We start from the raw sequence: 23,497 nt of genomic DNA on the forward strand, positions 1-23,497 counted from the left end.
AGAACACTATCTCTATTCATAACAGACATGGAACTTCTGAGAAGTTCAATGTTCAAGCTTTGAGCTTTAACAGTCAGAAACCTAGAAATGTCTGGGCCATCAAGGAAATAGGGCCGTGTTGGAATGGTGCAGAGAGCATATGAAGAACTCGGTTCAATTTCCAAAGAGAAATGGCCCCAAATCCTGTGAAACTAACAAACTAACAAAGCAGCATTTTAGTTGCTTGTGACATTGATTCTGAACAACTATGAGAGCCTGACTTTGATCTAAATGATTCCCAGGAATTTCAAGAACATGTGGCATGTGTGGGTCAGAATTCTCACTGGTAACTATTGCAGAATGAGCCACGGGGCCTAATTCTGTTTATTCTGTTCATCTCACCCACAGGTCTACCTGGTCTCCAAGGAACAGAATACATGCAGCCTTTACATCATTGGAAGCTTTTGTCTTGGGGCAGAGATTTGAATAAATTACTAGGGAAAATTGTGAATAACCCTACCCCTTACCGCTCAGACTTCCAAAATGTCAACAAGGCCAAGACCCTAAAGCAGCATGGAGAAGCTAGCACATGCACTAACTACAGGAGCAGGGGCAGTACATGTGGACTTGGGACTGTCCTGTGCTTCTGTGTTATGTTTGATGGTGCAGCATGCAAACATTGAGGTGCATGCGAATGTCCTAAGTGAAGTACAACTGTGCATTGAAGAACAAAAGGAAAAGATGAAGTAAACGATTCACTGAACAGTCGACAGCCTTAAAGTGAACTGGATATTCAGTGCAGATACCCATTGACACGTCGGAGCCCCATAGCACCAAGCACCTGGACAAAGCTGCAGCTCCAATAAAACAGAGCAGAGGGTTCTCCTCTGTCTCCTTACCTCTTTGCCAAGTAACAGGTTGAAAATGAAAACTAACCAACCAAACAAAATGCAACAATAAAATGAAAAAGAAAAACCTGAGGGTAGGTCAAGGTTTTCAGGGCTTCTCTGAGGAGCTCAGTATCATAATTAGAGAACCAGTAAGATGATGAGGGTACATTCTTCTATGCAATGAAGAAGCCCAGTACAGAGAAGAAGTTCCTACAAATTTGACAAGATTATTCTGGAAGCCTCCTCTGGGATGGATTAAAATTCAAGAATTGGGGAAGTTAAACCACGTTTTCCCAGAGGCCTTTGTGCTGTGGCCTCCATGAACTATGGAGATTACAAAGTTGAGGCCTAAATTACTTTAGGAAGAAAAAAAGGCCAGATGAAGAACAGTGAGGGGCGTGCATGTGTTTTCACTAGCTTACCCAAGATATCCCCCCACTGCAGTCAGCATGCACAATCTGACCAGGAAACCAAAGGGTCGATGTGAGAGTTCCTAGGAGAGGGTCCAGCAGTCTCTGTAAATGCCCACTCCCTGACATCTGTTCATATTCCTCCTTAGGACTCTGGAATCTCCTCAGCGGTTCTCAGGTAGGACTGAGGGGTATCAAAGCATGTCTGTGCTCAGCTGTTCTTCCCAGTGCTCTAGAGAAGTGCCCATGTAGCTTCCTATGACCCTTTCACTTCTGCCCCAGTGTATGCCTTCGGCAGTGGCTTCCTGGATCTGGATCTCATCCATACCTATACACCATCCTCAGAAGGATTTGGGGGAGAGTAGGACATCTACAGCAAAGTCCAAGATCACTCACAGCCCTGAGATGCACCATCCAGTGCATGGGTGGAAGACCACAGCAGCATCTGTCTTGGGTAGGAAAAGTCCAGTAAGCATCTGTGTGAGTGCTCTTGAGGCAAGAAGCATTGTAGATGCTTACAGTCTGAATAAATAATGAATAAATACAGAAAACAAAGCAAAGGAACCAAAAGAGGGCTCTTATCAATAAAAAAAAAAACCTCTTATCAATTAAAAAAAATCCCCTCTTGAGTTTCCAAGCCCTCAGGCAGTGGTGGTTAGTTGACGGAATGACCCACAGATAAAAAGACCAAAGGGAAAACCAAGTGGAAATGGTCCAGCATTGTTTTTTCCCCTCACTTGACGATACACAAGTCACCCTAAATATCCCCGAGGTAGTCTTGTTTGCAAGGAGTTAAAGACTGGCTCCAAACCCACTTGGAACTTTCTCCTTTTATGCCATTGCACATTCCCACACATCCTGTGTCAGCCTCCAGTGTGTCACGGACAGGCAGCCTTCAGGTTAGCCTTGTGTTCTGCTTAGCACTATGTCCCCGCAGCAGACCAGGTCCCAGGCAGACAACCATCAAATGTTGATTCTAGTGTCAGCTTGAAGACCTCCCTCCAAAGAAGACTGTGCCAAAACAACACAGATACTTTCCTGATAGTCACTTGGGGGAGAAAGCTATGGGATTCAATCAAAAAATTCTGGCATGCAGCAAACATGCATGTTTAGCTCTTATTGGGCACTCAGACAAATGATTCCCACCACCACTCCTTACATTTTAAAGAGGGGGCCCAAAAGGAAATGAAAGCAATCAATACTTTAAGACAGGGAAATACATTTTCTGATGCCAAGGGTAGTGTGCACTGTTTACATGAAAAATTAAGGGGACCACTTCTGGAGCCAGCCTGTGGCTGAACAGTGTGGTAATAAACACCTCTTGTTCTCATACAGAAGTGGTGATATTGTACAGTTCAAGAGAGGACCTGGAGCTTGGCTCCCTAGAAGCCCCTCAGAGTTCTTGGTTAATGGCAAAGACCTCCCAGAGGGTGGTCCATGACTGCATACGCCATTGCTGTTCTTCTGACCAGGAATGCCTTTCAAATTTAGTCTTCACACAGGCTTAAATGCCCCCAGAAGACGATAGGAAGCTGGGTCGATCAAGATGTAGCATATAGCCCATGGAACCAACCTTCCATTTGCTACCATAAGCCACTAGGGAGATCCTGACCTTGACCTTATAAAATATGCATTTTTCCCTTAGACTTAAGTTTTTTAAGAGTCTCATTTAGGGAAATGCAGTGAAAATCCCCAGAGTTTTATCCAAATAGCTACATGAGGAAAGGGGTTGGGCCCTCTTTCTCTTCCTCACTTCACCAGGACTGCCCAGCAATGAGCCTTCCTAACTGGAACCCTCAAGAATCCTACCTTAGCTCAACAATCTCAACATCAAATTAAACAAAGCATCAATTCAACACTTAGTCAGAGCTCGGTCCTCTAGAAGGTCATTCAACTCAATCACCGTCGTGGCAAAGTCCACCAGGTCCACGAAGTCAGATGTGATGATGTTGACACCCATGGCTCCAGGCTTTTGGGTCTTCACCCAATCAAGGATGGCAGGGAGATTCCTACACGCAGAAAGTATTGGGTGAAAAGAAAAGAGATGGACAGTAGTGGTTAGAATGGCAATTCTAGAAATGGAAATAAGACCCGTTTCCTTACTAGAAAAAGTACATCAGAAATACACAAGTCCCTGGGGCTCCACTCACATAAGCCTCATATTCCCGGGGATGTGGAGCCAGCATTCCACTGGAGAAGGCACCTTTCCAAGGTTTCTCTCGTGCAAGAGCAGTATCAGAAAGACAGCCATGTTAACAGAACCTCACAACACCAAGTCTAACAGTTCTCTTATTGTTAGGTTCTTAGGGGTCTTCATGGAACAATTCAAACATATGGCAAACTGACAGAATTTTTGTAGTAAGTAGGTCCACCACTTATCTCTTACCATTAATACTTCACTATTTTGTCTGCCACATACCTATTGATGCATCTCTATCTTCCTATCAATGCTGCTTCTATTTTTGACATACTCCACTTGGAAACATACATAAAATCCCTTACATACGTCAGCATGCATGTGATTAATTGCATTTTTTTTCTTTTTATAGTACCATATAATGTTCTATTGTATGGTTAAAACAAAGCTAATCCATTTTCCTACTATTAGATATAGCAGTTGTTTTTAATTTGGGGTTATTATGTCTTCTATGAGCCCTTTTATGGGCGTCACATTATTTTTTCTTGGATAAAAATCAAGAAACAAAACTGGTCTATGATAGGAGTTTATATTTAGTTTTATAAGAAACTGCCAGACCTTTCCTCAAGAGAGCCGTTCCACTTTGAAGTCCCAGTGGCTGAGCAGAGAAGCTCTGGACAGGTACTACTATCCCTAAAAATTGGTGCCACTAGTATTTTGTAGGCTCGTCATCCCAAAGGAAGTGTGGTGACTCATGTCTGTGACCCAAACACATGGAAGGCTGAAGCAGGAGGATGGAGGGGAATGTAGATTCACCACTTGCGTCCCTCCTTTTTACAAATATCTATCCAACCCTTTGACGACTTTTCCCCACGTAGTTTTCAAACTTTTTCTTTTTTTGCATTTTCATTCATTCTCTGAGGGTTTCATGCAATATGTTTAGATAGCATTTGCCCTTTCTTCTCTTAAATGTTGAGTTTAAGAAATTATTTTTACATCCTGGATTGACTATTCTTTTGTCATAAATATTTTACAAATATTTCTTCTGTCCTGTAGCTTGCCTTTAATTTTCTCAATGAAATATTTTGATGGGCCTGAATTCCTTAATTTTGAAGGAGTGTAATTTGTCCATTATTTATTTTTCTTAAAAAATTTGATGTGTCCTTATGAGGGTATGTGTATGTATGTGTAGAGGTGTTCACAGACTCTAGAAGGAGTTGGATCTCCCAGAGCCCAGTAAGTACTCTTAACCACTGAGCAATCTCTCCAATCCCCATCATTATTTTTACTTTAATTTCTGTGATTTTTTTTTTATTAAAGAAACTCATTTAGTTTCAATTCTCAAAGATGTCTTCCCATGTTTTCTGGAAGCTTCAGAGGCTTCACCCTTATTTTACTCTCTAAAGCTATTGGCAGTTATGGTAGTTTGAATGCAATTGGTCCCCATAATCTCAGAGGGAGTAGCACTATTATGAGGTGAGGCTTTGTTGGAGTGGGTGTGGTCTTGTTATAGGAAGTGTGTCACTGTGGGGGTGGGCTTTGAGGTTTCCTATGGTCAGGATACTGCTCAGCGTCTCAGTCAACTTCCTGTTGCCTGCAAGATGTAGGACTCTCAGCTACTACTCCAGCACCATATCTGCCTGCATGCCACCATGCTCCCTGCCATGATGATAATGGACTGGACCTCTGAAACTGTGAGCGAGCCACCTCTATTTTCTTTATGAGAGTTGCCATGGTCATGGTGTCTCTTCACAGCAACAGAAACCCCAAGAGAGCAGTTAATTTTTGCAAAATGTATACTGTAAGGGTCAGGGTTTGCTTTCCACATAGATAGTACTGTGCAGGGCTCCTTAATAGACTAATATTTAATCATTTGTCTCTTGACTATAGTTGCTGGGACTTTTTTTTATAAACAGAAGGCTTCCAATACGACAGAGGCTCAGGGTAGACATGTACAACACTTTTAATCCAATGTGACGTTAAGTGTGAGGAACACAGAAGAGCAGAAGAGAGCAACCAAGGCCACACGCTGTCTGGTATGGTAAACACAGCTCAGCTCACTAAAGACTCCTCAGCAAAGGAAGGGGGAAACTGGCTTACATTTGATGGTAGGACTAGGAATTCTTCAGGTTGGATTTGCTCTAGCTAACACTGATAACCCCTTTTCTTCTATTGCTCATGCCCTCCCTGGGTGCCACTAACTCCATTTCTATTATCCTTTGAAGTTGTCCTCTCTTCTGCCTCATGTACCCTTCCTTCTTTGTCTTCTAGAGTGATGTTTAGACTTTGGCTGCATTTTTCTACCTCCTCTTTCTTTTTATCTTACAGTCATAAACTAAGTTCTGCTCTCATTCAGTGGGATCTGCCATCTACCATGGGCTTAAAAATAAGTCTTATAGATCAATTTATACTTTTTATTTTAACAGCTGGTTATGACTCACAATTGCTCTTCCTTTTTTTAGCTAGGACTTTTGAAGATCTTATTTTACTAAAATTCCTAGTCCCTTTGCTCCACTTCCCCGTGAAACAGGATGCATTGGAAAGATAGTACAATAGGTAGAAAGCATTCTGAGCAATGCCTGCTTAGCACATGCGTCATGTATTTGGCCAAGGAAAGGGGATCATAAATGAATGAGTAAAAAAGTAGAGCTAGAAAGATTTGGGGAGGAGGAGTGAGAAATTCCTTCATATGTCCACACAACAAAATGTTGGGGAGAGGAGCTGAAGACACAGAACCCTGTTAGAGACAAAGACCAATGATTCACAGCACTAAATGAAGGACACTGGTGGTGGTGAGCCTGTTGCTTTCATGGTTTCCAAACAGCCTCTGTCAATGTCTATGTTTGGAGTTCCTTCGCCATCTGCTGGTCATTCTTGGGAAATGATACTTGACAGCCTGGAGGCACCCCACTACCGCTCCCATTGTGCTGCACCTTGGAGGATTCCAGGAGTATGCTTGGAGCTTTGGGGGAAAGCTAAGTACCTGTGGTCTCCAGGGACAAAGAGGTCTGTGTTAGCTTTGGGTTGCATGTGTCAAGCTTCCCCAAGTCCAGTATCAGATGAACCAGATGACGTAAAGGGAAATGTAGAACCCACTGGCACTGACCAGGAAGAGAGATCACTGCAGAAGGCTGGGCCAGGTACTGCTGACAACAATCTCCCAGGCTGGAGCACTCAAAGCTTCCCTTTGACTTGAGGCCACCTCATTTCTTCACCAGTCACTGTGGCAGGCATATTTAGACCATGGTCCCATAAGCTGCTATTTCCCAGTAGTGCAGAAAAGCACAACCCACTGACCTCAAGAACTTGTGCAGGGTCACCCCGTTACCCAGGGGACTGTGTCAGCTCGCTTGGCTGCTGTAACAATACATAGAGTAGTGACTTCAAAGAACTGAAGTTATTTTCTCCTGTTCGAGAGACTGCTAGCCCAAGATTAATGCTGCTGGGCTGGGCTTTATCTGAGGTTTTTATTCTTGGCTTGGAGGTGATTTCCTCCTCCCCATATTTTACCTCCTTCCCCTCTCCTTCCCCCCACCTTCCTACCTCCCTGCACCCCTATGATATTTTCTCTGTGTGCATACACAGAGCTCTGTGGCCTCTTTGCTTTTGGTTTGTTTGGTTTTGGAGACAGTATCATATATTCCAAGAGGACCTTGAATGCCTGCTCATTGCCTCCCAGAGTCATAGGATTACAGGCTTGTGCCTCCATGCTCAGCTTCTATTGTCTCTTCTAGGTTTAAATTTCCTTTGGACTTCGGCTGTGAGCGCATTAGGACCCACTCTAAAGGCCTTTCAATGTAATTACTTCTTTAAAAGCCAATTTCCCCAAATACACTCCCACTCAGAGGCAGCAGGATTAGGGTTCTATTCTATTTGATGTTGTGGGATATTTGTTTATATTTTGTGAAGATGTGTCACTGTGATTGTTTAATAAAGAGCTGACTAGCCAATAGCGAGGCAGGAGAGATTAGTTGGGACTTCTGGGGAGAGAGAGGAACTCAGGTTGACTCTGAGAGCCTGAGAGACGTCATCGAGACATGGAGGAAGTCAAACACACAGAATGAAAGACAGGTGAAAATCTGTGTGACAGACATGGATTACTAGAAGCAGGTTAATTTATGTTATAAGAGCTAGTTGGGAATAAGCCTAAGCCAAAGGCCAGACTTTCATAATAAGTCTCCATGTCACTACTGGGGGCTGGCAGTCCCAAAGAAAGTTCAACAAGAAAGCTTGCTATCATTTGAGACAAATTGGGGCTCACTATATAGGGCTGGGTGGCCTCAAACTCACAAAGATCTGTCTGCCTCTGCCTCTGGAGTGTTGGGTATAAAGGTAAGCACAACCACACTGGTTGGGTTAGAATTTTAATTCAAGGAGTTGGGGAGAGGAAGTATATAGTTCATGACCTTAATAAGGACCCTTACAGGCTTCGGTCTTGGGCCTCCTGACTCAGTACTTGTCCCCTTCCGGAGTTCCAGTGGCCATGTAGTCCTCAGTCTTAGGCAAAACTCACCTGCATTTGATTTCACTGTGAGTACTATGGATTTGAATTCCAGATTTCTCCCAGTCTAAATTATATCAGAAATTCAGTTTAAACAGGTGGTATGTGTTTGTGGCTTCTTTCTGTAGTGATGAACCAATGGGAACAGAATATCATATGCAAAGTTCAACTGCGGATTGGGGATCAGCTTCCCACTGAAAAAACTACCTCAGGCAGTAGGAAGATACTTCCAGTCTTCTCCGGGTTTGAGCTGCTGATCAGTGCTGGGATCAGCTAGACAGCTCCCCTGTGTGGTTAACTAGATAGGACATCATCTTGGGGTGCTGGTGCTGAGGGGGGGGTGGGGCTAAGATTACTCAGTGATGAAATGACAGTCATGTGACTGGCTGACACTTGGGAAGAGATTCCTGACCAGAGCCATGTTTCTCTTTCCAGCTGATGTGCAGCCACAGGAATGTAGGACCACACCCCTGATACACCCGTGACCAGAAAGGTAGCTTCTGTTTAAGGGACACATTGGCACTACCAACAAGGAGACCTTGCCTTTGGGCTCACGCTTTCTTCATTACAACTACATAAGGGAGGCTGGGACTCATCGGCAGCCAGAGAGGAGAAGCATCAAAGTATAATGTTATGTGGGTTAACCAGTGAGAACTGACCAGATCCAGGCACTACTAACTCAAGCATGGGCTCGGGACCACCAAGGAACAGGGCACTGGCATCATCTCTGCTCACATCAGTGCTCACACTACACAGGCTGAAGGCCAGCAGTTCCAACAGACTCTTGGCTTTTGGAAGCTCTGTGGGGCTGGATCACTTAGCTGCCCTGAGTACTTTCCTACCTGAGCACAAAAAGTGTCTTAGATGGTGCCTCCTTCTCCCCTTTAAGAGGCTGGCCTGGGTTTAAGAATCATATTAAATGGTTTGCAAAAGAGGCACCTCTTATTCAGAATAAAGGACTTATCCTTAGTCCGAAATGGTCTCTCAAGACAGCTGCCCACACTGATTTGCAGTGGAGTGGTCGTCACACAGCTCCATAGAAATGTTCATGTCAATTTCTGCTGAAAGACTGACTGTTCACTGGGTAGGGGCTGCAGGACTCATCTCTGTCTCTACACCTGCCTCTTCCTAGCTACCCTTTCTGTTTTTCTTGAAATTTCAAATTTTATTGAATGAACAACTAAATATTATTAAGCTACAAATTTACCAAAAGCATGAGGAAAATGGACTGGGAACATGAACATATAATTTGTGAAAAGAAAAGGTAAGTCTAGGTCTTTTAAAGAGAATCCACACTGGTTTAAGATTTTTTTTTTTTTTAAGTCAAACATGGTAGCTCACATTTATAATCTCAACACTCTTGGAGACTGAGGCAGGAGGATTAGTCAGTCAGTTTGAGGCCAGCTTGGGCTCCAGAGTGAGATCCTGTCTCACTTTACCATACCCTGGACTCCTCCCCTCCCACCTAAGCACACAAAGAGGATTACCATATAGCCTGCTCATAGCCTCTCCTGGCTTTGAACTCCCAATCCTCTTGCCTCAGCTTCCCAAGAGCTGGGAACTGCAGGTGTGGGAACTATGGCCAGCCTGTGGGGTTTTTTGTTTGCAGTAGAAGACAGTTTCTTTGGTTGAGACTTGGAAGAGCTGTATAGAAAAGAACCTCTTGTTCTGTCCATGGTTGACATGGTCAGGAGTTTCCAACAGGAAGGAAGATCACAGTTGTTGCTTGCCTTTTAAACTCCTGACTAGGCATATGGCTATTATCTGAAACGATGCTCTCTCAACTCAGAACCCAACGAGGCAGACTGGCTGGCCGTGTGACTGGCCAAAGCTTTCACTATCCGAATTGCAGTCACCACCCAGAACTCAAGAACCGAACAAATGCTTGCCAATACAATTTTTAGAAAACATAAATACATTAGTTTCTGCAGCTTGCACCACAAAGTATAGCTCACTGCCAAGTGCACTTATAACACCCCTCTATATACATATACACACACAATCTACATATACACCCATACATGTATACACGTGTCATATACTTTCTTGACTCCCTTTATCCAGCATTCACTGGCGCCCAGGACAAAGAACATCATCTCATTAAAAAACAACTAGAAGACCCCTGCTGAACTGTATATCAAACCTAATTCTGTCCCAAGGGAATAATTGAGGCTGTGGCATGGTACTCAAGACTCATTCAAGGACACCACAGAAGAACGAACAAATTCCTGAAGGACCATCTTTCAGTCCCCACACAGCGCTCAGTGGCTTGTTTGATGCTGAAACAGTGGGTGCCACAGCCACCTGCATGAGTAGTAACAGGATCACCATGGCATGTGTCATCAAGAAAACACACAGTGACGTTGTCTCAGAGTGCTTGCCATAGTGTCAAAATATAGTGAGTCTTTATGGAATAATGTGAACATTTTAGCAAAGTGTCCCAGGATTCTTTGGGCACTGTTCATGCAATCCCATAATCCACAGCTTTTCAAAACAGTATGTTTTTTAAATGGTTTTTGTTTGTTTGTTTGCTGTAATTCTCCAAGTCTAGAGTGTTGCTGTTGTGTACTCAGAATAAAATCAAGATAAATGTTGCGCGCGTGTGTGTGTGTGTGTGTGTGTGTGTGTGTGTGTGTGTGTACCTTCATGTTCACTTGTGTTTGAGTGCACATGTCTGTGATTTTCTGGGAGGCCAGAAGACAACTGCGGCTGTCTGAAGTGTGACCCTAATCAGTCTAAACAATAAAGACCTGGAGTCAGATATCAGGGTGAAAGCTGACAGATCAGAGAAGCAGAGCAGCAGCCACTTAGAGACATCTTATCTCTACAAAATCTCAGATCAAATGTGCCAGATCCTGTCTCTTCCTGCCATATATTCCTATCTCCACTTCCCTAGTGCTGGGATTAAAGATGTGAGCCTCCCATGTGCTAGGATTAAAGGCATGCACCACTACCACCAGCACCACCACCACTGGCTCTGTTTCTCTTTGAGACTGGATCATTCTTGTGTAGCCCAGGGTGGCCTTGAACGCTTATGCTTCCTCCTCCCAAGTGCTGGGATTAAAGGTATGTGCCACCATTGCTTGGCCTCTGTGGTTAACTAGTGACTAGCTCTGCCCTCTGATCTCCAGGCAAGTTTTATTTGTCAGAACACAAACAAAATACCATATAACAGCTATCAATCTTCAGATGTCATCCATTTTGTTTCAGACAATCTCTTACTGGTTTGGAACTTGCCAAGTAAGGACGGTTTGCTGGCTAGTAAGCCTCAAGCATCCAGCTGCTTCTACTTCTCCATTGTTGAGATTCTGGGATTATGTGGGTTCACTGTGCTCAGGTGTTGTTTTTACATGGGTTCTGGGAATTAAACTCAGATCTTGCAAATTAAACTCAAGCTTGCAAAACAAGAACTGAGGTATCTTCATAGCCATGTGTGTGTGTGTGTGTGTGTGTGTGTGTGTGTGTGTGTGTGTGTGTGTGTGTGTTTATGTGTGTGTATTCAAACTTCTTCTGGAGGTGGGGCTAGGTATGTGAACCTATAATTCCAGTATCAGGGAAGCAAGTCAGGAAGATTATGAGTTCAAGTCCAGCCTGAACTGTCTCAAGAAACCAACCAAACCAACCAACCAACCAACCAACCAGTCAACTAACTAAACCAACCAATCACCACCAAAGCAACACAAACCCTACCTGTAGGGTGAAGACATTTCTTACCTGTGAACTAGTGTGTTCTTGAGACCCCCCACCAGGCCTCGGGCAATGGTCTTCACTCTTGGGGTGAGGATGGCCTGGGAGACATGAAAGGCCCCACGTGGGGCTCGCTCACTCAGGGTGGTCTCCAAGAAGAGGATCAGTTTTTGCACGCTTGTGGTGTTTGCCCAGGGTGCTGGAATTTTCTTTCCTGGCCACAGGAATGGGTATTGCTTGTAGAAGGGACAGTGGTAGAAAATGAGAACCTGAAATATTCAGAGCAGAAAAAGGACAACATCATTTAAAATCTGAATACTTACACAGGGTGGGGGGGGCAGGAGGGAGCAGGGTAGGGTGGGGTGGACAAACATGCTCAGAAGTAACAGAATTGTTCCCGTAAATTGAAATAAAAAAAAAAAATCCACATCTCTGTGCTAGATTTTGTGGTGCTGAATGACAGATTATAGCTTCATGATTGTGGAAAGATAGACGGTTGAAGTCTAGAGTCGTGTTGTCTTGGGCTAGCCTTGATCCTCTCAATAGCCATTCATTGCTCACACCTATACCACACCTAACATCCCTTTGGCTACTTCAAGCCTTTGACATGTGTTCGTAGCAGACCACCAGCTTCCAAGAGCAAAAGTATACACAGACTGCTTCTGAAAGCTATAGTAGTTCTCCTGCTATAACCCGCCTACTTGTGGTAGTGACCAGTGTTGGTAAATGCATTGCTGTGTGGCTTTCTTTAGTTCTCAGGCTAATCAAATCTCACAGGATTCCACAGTGCACATGTCCTTCCAGGCCACCTGAGTCCATGTTCCCAGCCCTTTCCTAGTTAGCTTACAAATAAACTACTTCTTATTTTCTTTGAGGTGAGAGTTATATTTTGCACAGATAGTTTTTTTTCTTTTTATTAGATGTATTTATTTATATTTACATGGAAGAGGGGTGAGGTGGTAATTTTTGGGAGTTAGTTCTTATCTCCAATCAAATGGGACCTAGGAATTTAACCTTTTGGGCTATGCAAATAGTAAAACCACAGACTACTTTCTCACAGTCATGTCTTAAATAATGCACACATTAAAAACAAAACAAAACAAAACAAAACAAAACAAAACAAAACAAAGAAAACAAGACTATAGCCAGGCTGTGGTGGCACATGCCTTTAATCCCAGCTCTTGGGGAGGCAGAGCCAGGCGGATCTCTATGAGTTTGAGACCAGCCTGGTCTACTGAGTGAGATCCAGGAAAGGCGCAAAGCTACACAGAGAAACCCTGTCTCAAAAAAACAAAACAAAAACAAACAAATAAAAAACAAGATTATAAAGGAAATTGACATGAAATAAAGGAATTATACCTATTGAAACAACAACTATATTTGTAGGAAATTAATGTACAGCCTCATGATAAATGCATAAAATTATTTTGATAGAGTCTAATAAGCTCCATTAACTATGAATTAGTGATGAGGATGAACGGTATTTTAGGACAATCTACAGAGAACATGACATGGCCATAGCTGACAGGCAAGGCCAACCCTGCAGAAGTGGGATACTATTGCCAGCATGCATGACTGGTGGCCACGTGGACTCAAGGTGAGTAAAGGTAAACATGTAGGTTTTTGTTGTGGTTATTTTGTTTTTGTTTGTTTGTTTTAACCAACCAAACCCAGCCTTATTAAATTCCATCCCATGCTCCCTGGGAAGTCTCAAGATGCTGGCTGAAACCATGCCTATGGTCCAGAAATCATGTTTCCTGTGCTCATGGCATTGACACTTTGCTCTTGGAGTTTAGATAAACACTGTGAACTCATTTGTGAGTGAATAGATTTTCAATTGTGTGCACTGACTCTGATGAAATTACCCTTCCCAGGGGAGGAAACCGATGTGCCACTAAGCGTCAGGAAAGACTTTACCGAGGCCATGGCCCTCCAGTGGGGCCACTCGAGATGCTGGTAATTTTGAAAATAATTAGCAAGCTATATCCACAGCATTAATTAGTTTCTGGGAGGCAGCTGGGGGACAGAGAATTGCTCTTCTGATTGTCCCAATTGCAAGCTCTGCCATGCGGCTTTCTAGAAGAGCTGTATTTTTCCCCTTAGGGGCACGGGTGAGCTCTTCCCAGAGGAATGCCCAGCTCATGTTTACACTGGACTATAATCTTCAGAGTAGTCCTCCAGGCACTCAGGAGCAGGGATTCCACATGCTCATCTCCTTCCCAGTGTGTTCAGGTGCCGATGAAGGCGACTTGACCTTCTGAAGGCCCAGAGGCAGAGTGCCAGGCAGGGGTCTGCAAAACGGGGGTAATGTCTACCCTCCTGGTCCTTAATGGTTCTGAGTAATGCTGAGGCACTGATGATGACTAGAGAAAACTCGTGTGCTAATGAGGTTAATCACAGGCTCACTGTAAGCAGATTGCTGGGGAGAGCCCAAGATTTCCTCCTGGCATGTAACTAGATGGTTTGGAAGGCTGAAGCCTGGAGGGAGAGCCACCCTGGGCAATGGGCTGGGGTAGGGGATGGGCAGGAGGCTGGGCAGCCCTATGACAGGCCCAGCAGGTGGTACCCAAGACACCTGCCCCTGGGCCTGCTACTGTGTACTAGAGGACAGTAATAACTTGACTCAGAAAAATGTGTATTCAATACAAATTACACAAAAGAGCTTTTTGTCCCCCTCCGCCCCGGGGGGGGGGGGGGGGGGACTTCTTGGGCAGTCCGATCTGAGGGTTGAAGTGGGAGGAGGGTGGCTGGCTGGCAAACCTACACCCGAGGCCCAGGTTACAGAAACAGATGCAGGGACACTCATGGAGCTTTTGTTCGGAGCACCTCCCTCCCTGTCTCACTGAGCTGTTTTCCTTTGAAATATCTCCCCCTCCAGCTCAGCAGCTCGTGTTCAGTTTTTCTCTGGAGACTAAGATGGAAAATCTCATTTCCTTTAAGAACAGTCTCTCGGGTGACCTCTCCTTAACTGTGGTGGTTGCTTTAGTGGGAGCCTCTGGGATGCAGATTCACGGTGTGCTCTACTTTTCAACGAATTACAAAACCCCTTTCTTCAGACCATACAGAAGACCAGACACAGTCTTATCCTGCAATTTGCACATTGATCTTCTTGTCTATTATTATCTTGGGTTGATAAATTGTGATTAGCATTTATGATTATTGTTGTCTTCAGGTGCGTGCATACCATGGTACACAGAATATAGCTCTCAGGAGTTGGTTCTCTCCTTCCAATATGGGTTCTGGAGGGTTGAACTGGGTCACTAGGTTTTCACAGCAAATGCTTTTAACCCCAGAGCCACCTTGCTTTCCTTTTTGGTTTGGGATTTTTGACACAGGTCCTGCTATGTAGCCCTACCTGGCCTGGAACTATCTGCTATGTAGCAGAAGAATCTTCTTGTCTCAGCCAAAGTGCTGGGATCACAGGTGTGCGCCACCGTGTCCAGCTTGATTGTTCTGTCATTCACTAGAGTTATGTATTTCTTCCCTTCTCATTAAGATCCCAAATACTTCCCAACTGTAGGCTAAGCCCTCTAATTCACTGTGCCCTTAAAGCCTTATCTACTAAAGTATGCAGATATACTCTGTGAGCTGTGACATGAACACATGTGGAGTAAATGAAATGTGACTGGAGCTACCACATTTCCTGATATTAAATTCCAGTAATAAAATACCCTGGGGGGTGGTATGTGCAAGGCAGCTCATTACACAATGAATATTTAAAGCCTGACCATAAGTGTGACACGGCCCCAGCGTGGGGCCAATGACTAGTGGCTCCTTTTGAGTGCTCTTATTTCAGCTATTAAAGAGACGCGACAGGAGAAGCAGGGATCAGGGGAAGACACAGAATTTAAATGGCAACATTTTCCCTTTCTCTAATACATCATTCCAATCTCCTTCTCCCATAACTAGACTATTTGTAGTGGCTAATGCAGCTAAATTAGCGTGTGTGTGTGTGTGTGTGTGTGTGTGTGTGTGTGTGTGTGTGTGTGTGTGTGTGTGTGTGTGATGTATGGTATATGCACTTGTTAGTGTGGGTATGTGCATGTGTGCATGCAGGTACACATGCATGAATGTGCACATGTGTGGAGGCTAGATGCTGATGTTGGGTATCATTCCTTGATAGCCTCTCACTTTTTTTTATGTATAGGTCAGAGGACAACCATCAGGGTTCTGTTCTCTATTTCCACCCTGTGGGTCCTAAGCTCAAACTCATGTTGTTGGGGTTAACAGCAAGTTCCTTTAGGTGCTGAATCCTCTTCTGTTCCCTTATTTTTGGGGACAGAGTCTCTAGGTGAAACTAAAGCTCTATTTAGCTAGACTTTGCTGACCAGTGACTTTCAGGGACCTGCCTGTTAATATCTGCCAACCATCCAGAATATCCTCTGTGTACCAAATTATACAGTGTTAACCAACCTCACATTTAACCTTACCTGATCCCCACATTCAAATGCCATTCCCCTTTTCTCAATGGGAATGGTCTGGGACCCTTTCAGAATAGGTCCTTAATGAAAAGAAAGTATTTTTTTTGTCTCACAACACAAGAAAGCAGTTGTGAAGATCATCAAGGCCTGTGGCAAGTCCACAGTGAGCAGCAGGAGCTATGGGATACTCAAGAGGAACCAGCCAGGGAAGGCATACTGACCCACACCACTTCCTCACAGTGCTTCCTTGGCAAGTTGCTTCAATCTCTCCATTCCTCAATTTTCCCATCTGTAAAATGGGGGGCAATAACAAATGCCTATCTCAGGGCTGGGGATTAAGGCCAATGGCAGAGTGTCTGCACAGAAAGCCCAAGGCCCTGGGTTTGGTCTTCAGCTTTTGGTGGGGTTAGGAGTGGGGGTTACAAAATAGCCAATGCCTATCTCATAGTGTTGTTGAGAAGATCAAACAAGTTAGTCTAGCACACTCTGGTGTATTAATAAATCTATGCTGCCTGGACTGCAACATAGTGAGACTCCACGACAAATAAATAAACGATTAAACCTGTGCAACTGAAAAGTATTAAACTTAGGTGTAGGAGGACAGATGTAATAAATATTTGGAAAAAAATACTTATACTTGGTGCTCAACAGATGTTTATAAACAGATAACTGATCTAATTTCAAAGCATCAAATTCTTTGAGCTAAATGTTTCTTTTTAAAATTTTTATTTATTTATTTATTTGTGTGTGTGTGTGTGTGTGTGTGTGTGTGTGTGTGTGTGTGTGTGTGCCTGCCTGTGAGTATATACACATGCAAGCCTTGCACACACACTGAGGCCAGGGAAGAACACCAGAGTCCTCTGTCACTCTTCACCTAATCCTTTGAGACAGTCTCTCCCTGAAACTGAGACTCACATTTTCTTGGCTAAGCTGGAAGGTCACAAACCCCAGTGACCTGCCTGAATCCTCACTCTAGGAGCTGGGGTTCTAACCATTTGTGGGGGACATGTGGCTTCTGATGTTAGGGCTGGCTGGGATCAGAACACCTGTCCTCATTATTTCAGGGCAAGTGTTTTTAACTGCTGAGACATCTCTCTAGCCCTTCAATAAACACTTCTTCAATAAACTTTTCATAAGACCAGGGATATGGCACAGTGGCAGAGCTGCTTGCCTAGCATGCAGAAAGACCAGAGGTCCTTCTCCAATATATATATATATATATATTTCTTACTGAGTGTTTTCCTCACTCAAGTAGGTTTGTAGGCTCATCTTTACCAGGGAGGACATGGATAGAGAGTACCCTGCAAACCTTAGAGGAAAATGAATAGTATTCTACTGGCCAATTTCACAACTTTGCCTTGGGCTGATATTAGCCAAGCCATTAAAAGTAAATGTAGATGTCCAATAGGTTGCAGACAAACTTTATTTGGCAGGTGTGGTGGTTTGAATGGGAATGCCCTCCCTGCCCCCCCCCCCCCCCCCGACTCATATATTTGAATATTTTTGTCCTCATTTGGTGGAAATGTTTGTCCCAGCTCAAGAGATCTCAGAGGGCAACAATATTAACAACTAGGCTAGAGCCCCAGTTGTGGTATTTTGGCAAAGAATGTGGCTGCTTTTTGTCCTTGTCCTATGAATTTTCCTGAGGCTAAACTGAAGAACAGTGAACTAATTTCCTTGGCAAAGGAGAGGTCAAGACAGCTTAGTATTAACTCTGTCATGTGGTTATCACACTTACACAGTAATCATGCTTATACAGGTCAATAATGAAGAAGAGCAGATTGGGCAAAGAGAAATATAAAATATACGATCTAAAGAGGAAAAGGAGCACCAGGAAATTTAATGTTGGAGCCAAGACTTGTGCTGAAAGGGACGAGATGATTAAAGAGAGAGGGCTGATCTGAAATGAAATAAAGGCAGGGGTACCTTTAGGGCAAGACTTCACCTAGATAAGCTGTCAACTTGTACAAAAAGGAATTTTCTGCTCCAAAAGAGCAGCAACAAACCAAAGCTGCTACAAATATGATCCCAGGGTGCCAAGTTGGTAGTCAAACTTGGCACTGTCATCCCCGTGGTTCTGGCTTTGGAATCATGAAGGATGCAGGAGTAGGGGGTTCTGGAATCTTCCTCCATAGTGGAGAGCCGCTGAAGCCAGACCTAAGGTGGGGGAGTCCCTGAATGAAGGCCCTGAGAGGTCAAAGCTGTGAAAGTGAAGCCTGGATTGTGTTAGAGGTGCCAGGGTCATGGGATGTCTGCCAAAGAGAGCTACATGCAAGAAGTGGAACCAGCTTAAGAAGAGAAGTGTGCTACAGGCAGCACAGTTGGAAGGGCAGAACCAGGCACGTTCTTTGACATTGGACATGAAGCTATAGGAACTGGCGTTTTCTCTGCTGGGTTTTAGTCTTGCTTCAGTCCAGTATTTCTTCACCATGCCTCTTTCCTCCGTTTGAGAATGGTCATGTACATTCTATGCCATTACATGTTGGAATTATATCATTTGCATTTTGCTTTTGATTTTACAGGGATTATAGTTAAGAGACTTCAGACTTTTAAACAGTGTTGGGACTGTGAAAGACTATGGGGACTTTTCAATTAGGATCAACACATTTTGCATTATAATGTGGCTACAAGTCTATGAGGACCAGGGAGTGTAATGTGATAGTCTAAATAAGAGTGACCCATGTAGACTCACATATTTGAATTCTTAGTCTTCAGTTGGTAGGAATGTTTGGGATAGATTAGGAAGTGTAGGCTTGTTGGAAGAAGTGTTCACTAAAGGTTGGCTCTGAGGTTTCAAAAGGTTTGTGCAATTCTCAGGACTTTCTCTCTTTGTCTTATGATTATGGATCAAGATGTGAGCTCTCAGCTGCTGCTTTGCTTCACTGTCATTGACTCGAACCCTCTGAATCCATAAGCCAAAGCAAATGCTTTCTTTCATCAGTTGCCTTGGTCATGGTGTTCTATCATAACAATAAAAAAGGAACTAAGGCACCAAACATGAATCCCATTTCTACCAGGCCCACTAAATCTCTTGCAGCCATCTCAGGGTCCAGGTACGATTCTACACATGCCCAGTACTTCAACCGTTCATCTATTCTTCCAGCCCCTAAGCCTTGGGTTGAGCTATTTCACAGACGGCCGCCTACGGAAAGCAGAGTTAAGTGCCTGTTCTCAGAAGCACATTACTCCTCCCTCTCACCTGGCACTTCTTCTCCCACAGGCTTTGCAGGGTCATGCTTTCCACACTGCAGGCTGGGCACAGCTTGTTCCCAAAGGCCTCCTGGATCCGCAGGACCAGGCATTTGTGGTGGGCCTCATCCATGGCGTAGAAGTGGTTGAAATCAAGGAAGACGATCTCTTGAGGGTGCTGAGTGAGGAATGCATCAATCTCCATCAATCCATCCCAAACCTTGATGCCAAAGAGCCCGTGGATGAAGTAGATCTCTTGGTCAGTGTCCCCTGGCTTGGAAGACACGCGCAGGTCAAAGTAGCGGATGCCAGCCTCCAGCTGCTCCCGGAAGGTCAGGTTCTGAGTTACAGACCACTTCTTCATTAGCTTCTTCACCAAGGAGATCCGGGCGAGGCGTTTGACAGCTTGGGTTTGGTCAGGCCCCACTGGGGACTTTTCATCTACCCAGTAGCTGAATGAATCATGAGAGCCTGAACAAAGTAATAAAGGAAGAAGACCAGAGTTGAGACTATTCAACTGATAAGAAACAACAGCACAAATACATTATAAATAAGTACTTGCAAAAACTTTCTACCCCGCTGGGAATAAAATAAACACAAACGAAAGTAATGTTGTCTTATTAGCAGCTCGTTAAGCCTAGAGTAAGACTATAATTCTCACATATTGCTAGTGTAAGGTAAATTAATAACTGTTTAGAAAGCTATTTAGAAATATGCTTGGAAATCAGAGCTTTAAAATATTCATTGCATTTTGATCTAGTAATTTCATTTCAGGGAAGCTATTCTGGAGGAAATAAACTCAAACCTTTGGGGGGAAAGAAGATGGCTGCCAGAGGCTGTCTCAATAGATGTGAACAGGAGGAGGCTTAAGTGTCTCTCCCAGAACGTTTATCTGTGTTATTCATTCCATTGAAATGTGGGCTGAGCTCAGGAATGTTGGGGCAGGCATATCAGTAAAGAATAACAACCATTCCTGATTCCATCATAATAAAAGCTTGGAAAGATAAGGACTAGAAGGAACATGTTTCCACACAGCAAAGGCTGTATACAACAAGCCACAGCCACCATTATGCCAAATGGAGAATGGCTCTTATTCAATGTAGTGCCTGAAGTCTTAGCTGGAACACTCTAACTAAGAAGGAAATAAAAGGGATATGAGCCCGGCGGTGGTGGCGCACGCCTTTAATCCCAGCACTCGGGAGGCAGAGCCAGGTGGATCTCTGTGAGTTCGAGGCCAAGCCTGGGCTACAGAGTGAGTTCCAGGAAAGGCGCAAAGCTACACAGAGAATCTTGGAAAACCAAAAAAAAAAAAAAAAAGGGGGGGGGACATGAATATGAAAGGGAAAAGTCAAAACAACCTTATCGGCAGATGGTGCAATTTTGTTTAGGTTCTACCAGAAAATCCTTAGATTGATAGTGTTTTTCTCAGCAAAATGGTAAGATATAACATTAACAGATAATATTAATACCAATAACAAATATTCTGAGAAAGAAATGGGGAAACAATACTATTTACAGTAGCCTCAAAACAAACACGGAAACAGACACTCTTGAAATCAGCCTGATGACGGAAGTAAGGGATCTCACAATAAAAATTTAAAATGCTAAAAAACTACAGAAAATACTAGAAGACAGAATGACCTTTCATGCTCATGGATTGGCAGAATAATGAAATGATAGACAGCTCTCAAAGGGTGACATGTAAATGGCCAATAATCATAAAAAAGTTTAAGCTCAGTAGCCATCAGAGAAATGCACATTAAAAATACATCATGATTCCATCTCATTTCAGCCTGAATGGCAGCCATTAAGAAAACAGAAACAAGGGCTGGAGAGATGGCTCAGAGGTTAGGAGCACTGGCTGCTCTTCCAGAGGTCCTAAGTTCAATTCCCAGCACCCACATGGTGGCTTACAACTATCTGTAATGAGATCTGGCGCCTTCTTCTGTGTACATAATAAATAAATAAATCTTAAAGAAAAAAAAGAAAAGAAAAACAAATGCTAGTTAGTATGTAGACATAATAGAACTTTCAAAGACCAATGATAGCAATGTCTGGAACAGCCACTATGGAAATCAGAAAGAGGTTTCTGAAAAAATTCACAATGCATCTACCATATGACCCAACCACACCACTCTTGAGGATTTATCCCAAAGGTCCCTAACACATCACAGAAGCACTTGCACAGTGTTCATTATAGCACTCTACACAACAACCATCACGAAGCCAACCTAGGTGCCCAACAGCAGAGGGATAGTTAAATAGCACGTAGTGAATATGCACCACGGAACTCTCCAAGCCATAATGAAGGATGACATTGGGGCTGGAAAGATGGCTCAGTGGTTAAGAGCACTAGCTGCTCTTCCAGAGGACCCTGGTTCAATTCCCAGCACCCACATGGTAGGTCACAACTGTCTGTAATTCCACTTCCAGGGGATCCAAAACCCTTACACAGATGCACCAATGCAAATAAATAAATCATTAAAAAAAAAAGAAAAGAATGTAATTATATCATCTGCAGGAAAACAAATCCAACTGGTGATAATCACAGGCAGGGAACCAAGCCAGTCTCCAAAACACAAACAGCATGTTCTCTCTCATTTGTGGTTCCTAGATTTTAATTCAACACATAAAATATGCATGCTTAACATGAAAATAGAAGCAAAATGAACTGGGGAACAAAAGAGACTAACGGGGGAAGGGCTGAGAGAGGTGAATAAGGAGGCATGGAGTGTGTGTGCTCCACGTACAATATATATACTTGTATGCCATAAATGCCTGTATGGAACAGTACCATGTGCAATGAATACACAATAGAATTCAGCAAAACAGAAAACCTCTTGTACCTTTCTCAAATATACAGGTGATTCTATAGTCACCTCAAATATTGTGATGGAACTAGTGAAATAGGCTTTGCCTTCCTATTTGTTTAAAATATAGCAAATAAAAAGTAAAGGAATATTTCTGTAAGTAATGTGGGCATATCTTTGACTATACAATGCTATTATATAAAAGGACGGTGTACTTAATCTCATACTAATTTGTGTATTACTGGAACCATAATTTTATCTTCAATAATCTGATTTCTCTTAAATACTGTATTTTAATTTATCTTAATTTCAAAATAAAATAACCTTAACAAGTAATTGTACTCACTAGCCTTAATCAGAAGGCACCGAGACTAGGGCACAAAAAAACAGAACAAAACACCCACAAACACACAACGTGTAAGCATGTGTGTGTGTTGGGGGTGGGGGCACATTTGCCTATTTGTGCACAGAGGCCACAACCTTGAAAGAGACTCTCACTGACTAGGGACTAGGTCCGTGACAGCAAGTCACAACCATCCTTTTGCCTCTGGCCGCAGGCCCTCATTCTGACCCTGATAACCTTTCCCTTCACAATCACACCAGAATTCTTTTGTTCATACTACTTCTTCATCATCAGCTCTCTGTTGAACTGAACTTTAGAGCAAGCATTTCACACACACACACACACACACACACACACACACACACACACACACACCACACCAAAATTACATGAAACAGTTGGTCATATTATTTCCTTCTTCTGGGAACAAATCATCCTCCACTGACTTTATCCCATTGTCTCACAAGTAAAAGTGAACAAAAGAAAAACAGGTTACAAATGATGCTTTATTATTATGTAGCATCCAGAGCATGGAAGAGATTCAGTTAAATTTTAAGAAATAGCATATTTATGACTCTTTAGGTGAACCAAATTTCACAAGTGAGAAAATTGCCAGCATATTTCAGGTAAAGAAAAGCTATTACTAATAGAAATGTGGGGCAAGTCCCCCTGGACCTTCTGCATTGAATCTTGTAGCTAATGAGGCTCACTGGGTTCTGCCTAATGCTCAGCTTCTTTTGGCTGTACAGAAACAGGGCCTTTTTATACCTCCTTATTGAGAGATTTATTACAAACCCCTTAGATATAATGGTGAACAGCCAGTTCTCTCTTCCTTCTAAATTGTATTAATGAGCCAGCTGTTTGGGACACGGTATGTAACAGAGTGCAAGGCACACACTCCACTTCATTCTTGCCTGGGCACCAGGGAATAGCTGTGAGCCAAGCATGGAGGACAGACACATCTCCTCTGGAGTGCGCTTGCTGGTGCTGAGCCCAATTTCAGTTCCACGGGGAGATGTGCTAACAACCTCCAATGTTTTGCTCAGCTGAGAACTGTACAGAAATGTGACAGCCATGGGACCCCTGGGACCATTTCTGATTGCACAGGACACACACCATTCCCAGCCCAC

The 23,497-nt window shown here is 43.5% G+C and overlaps 1 protein-coding gene across 1 annotated transcript in view; it reads right to left on the reverse strand.

The window, feature by feature from the left end:
• Positions 1–1,849: 1,849 nt before the first annotated feature.
• Positions 1,850–23,497, reverse strand: part of Plcxd2 (phosphatidylinositol specific phospholipase C X domain containing 2) — a 53,179-nt gene continuing 31,531 nt past the window's right edge. Inside the window, exons 2-4 of the mRNA XM_036203592.1 lie at positions 19,225–19,685; positions 11,632–11,873; positions 1,850–3,288 (exon numbers count right to left, since the gene is read on the reverse strand). Of these exons, the coding sequence (XP_036059485.1) occupies positions 3,132–3,288; positions 11,632–11,873; positions 19,225–19,685 (860 nt within the window). The 3' untranslated portion in view covers positions 1,850–3,131. The remainder of the gene's footprint in view (positions 3,289–11,631; positions 11,874–19,224; positions 19,686–23,497) is intronic.

Source organism: Onychomys torridus, chromosome 12 (genome assembly GCF_903995425.1).
Source record: "Onychomys torridus chromosome 12, mOncTor1.1, whole genome shotgun sequence".
Classification (NCBI taxonomy): Eukaryota; Metazoa; Chordata; class Mammalia; order Rodentia; family Cricetidae; genus Onychomys; species Onychomys torridus.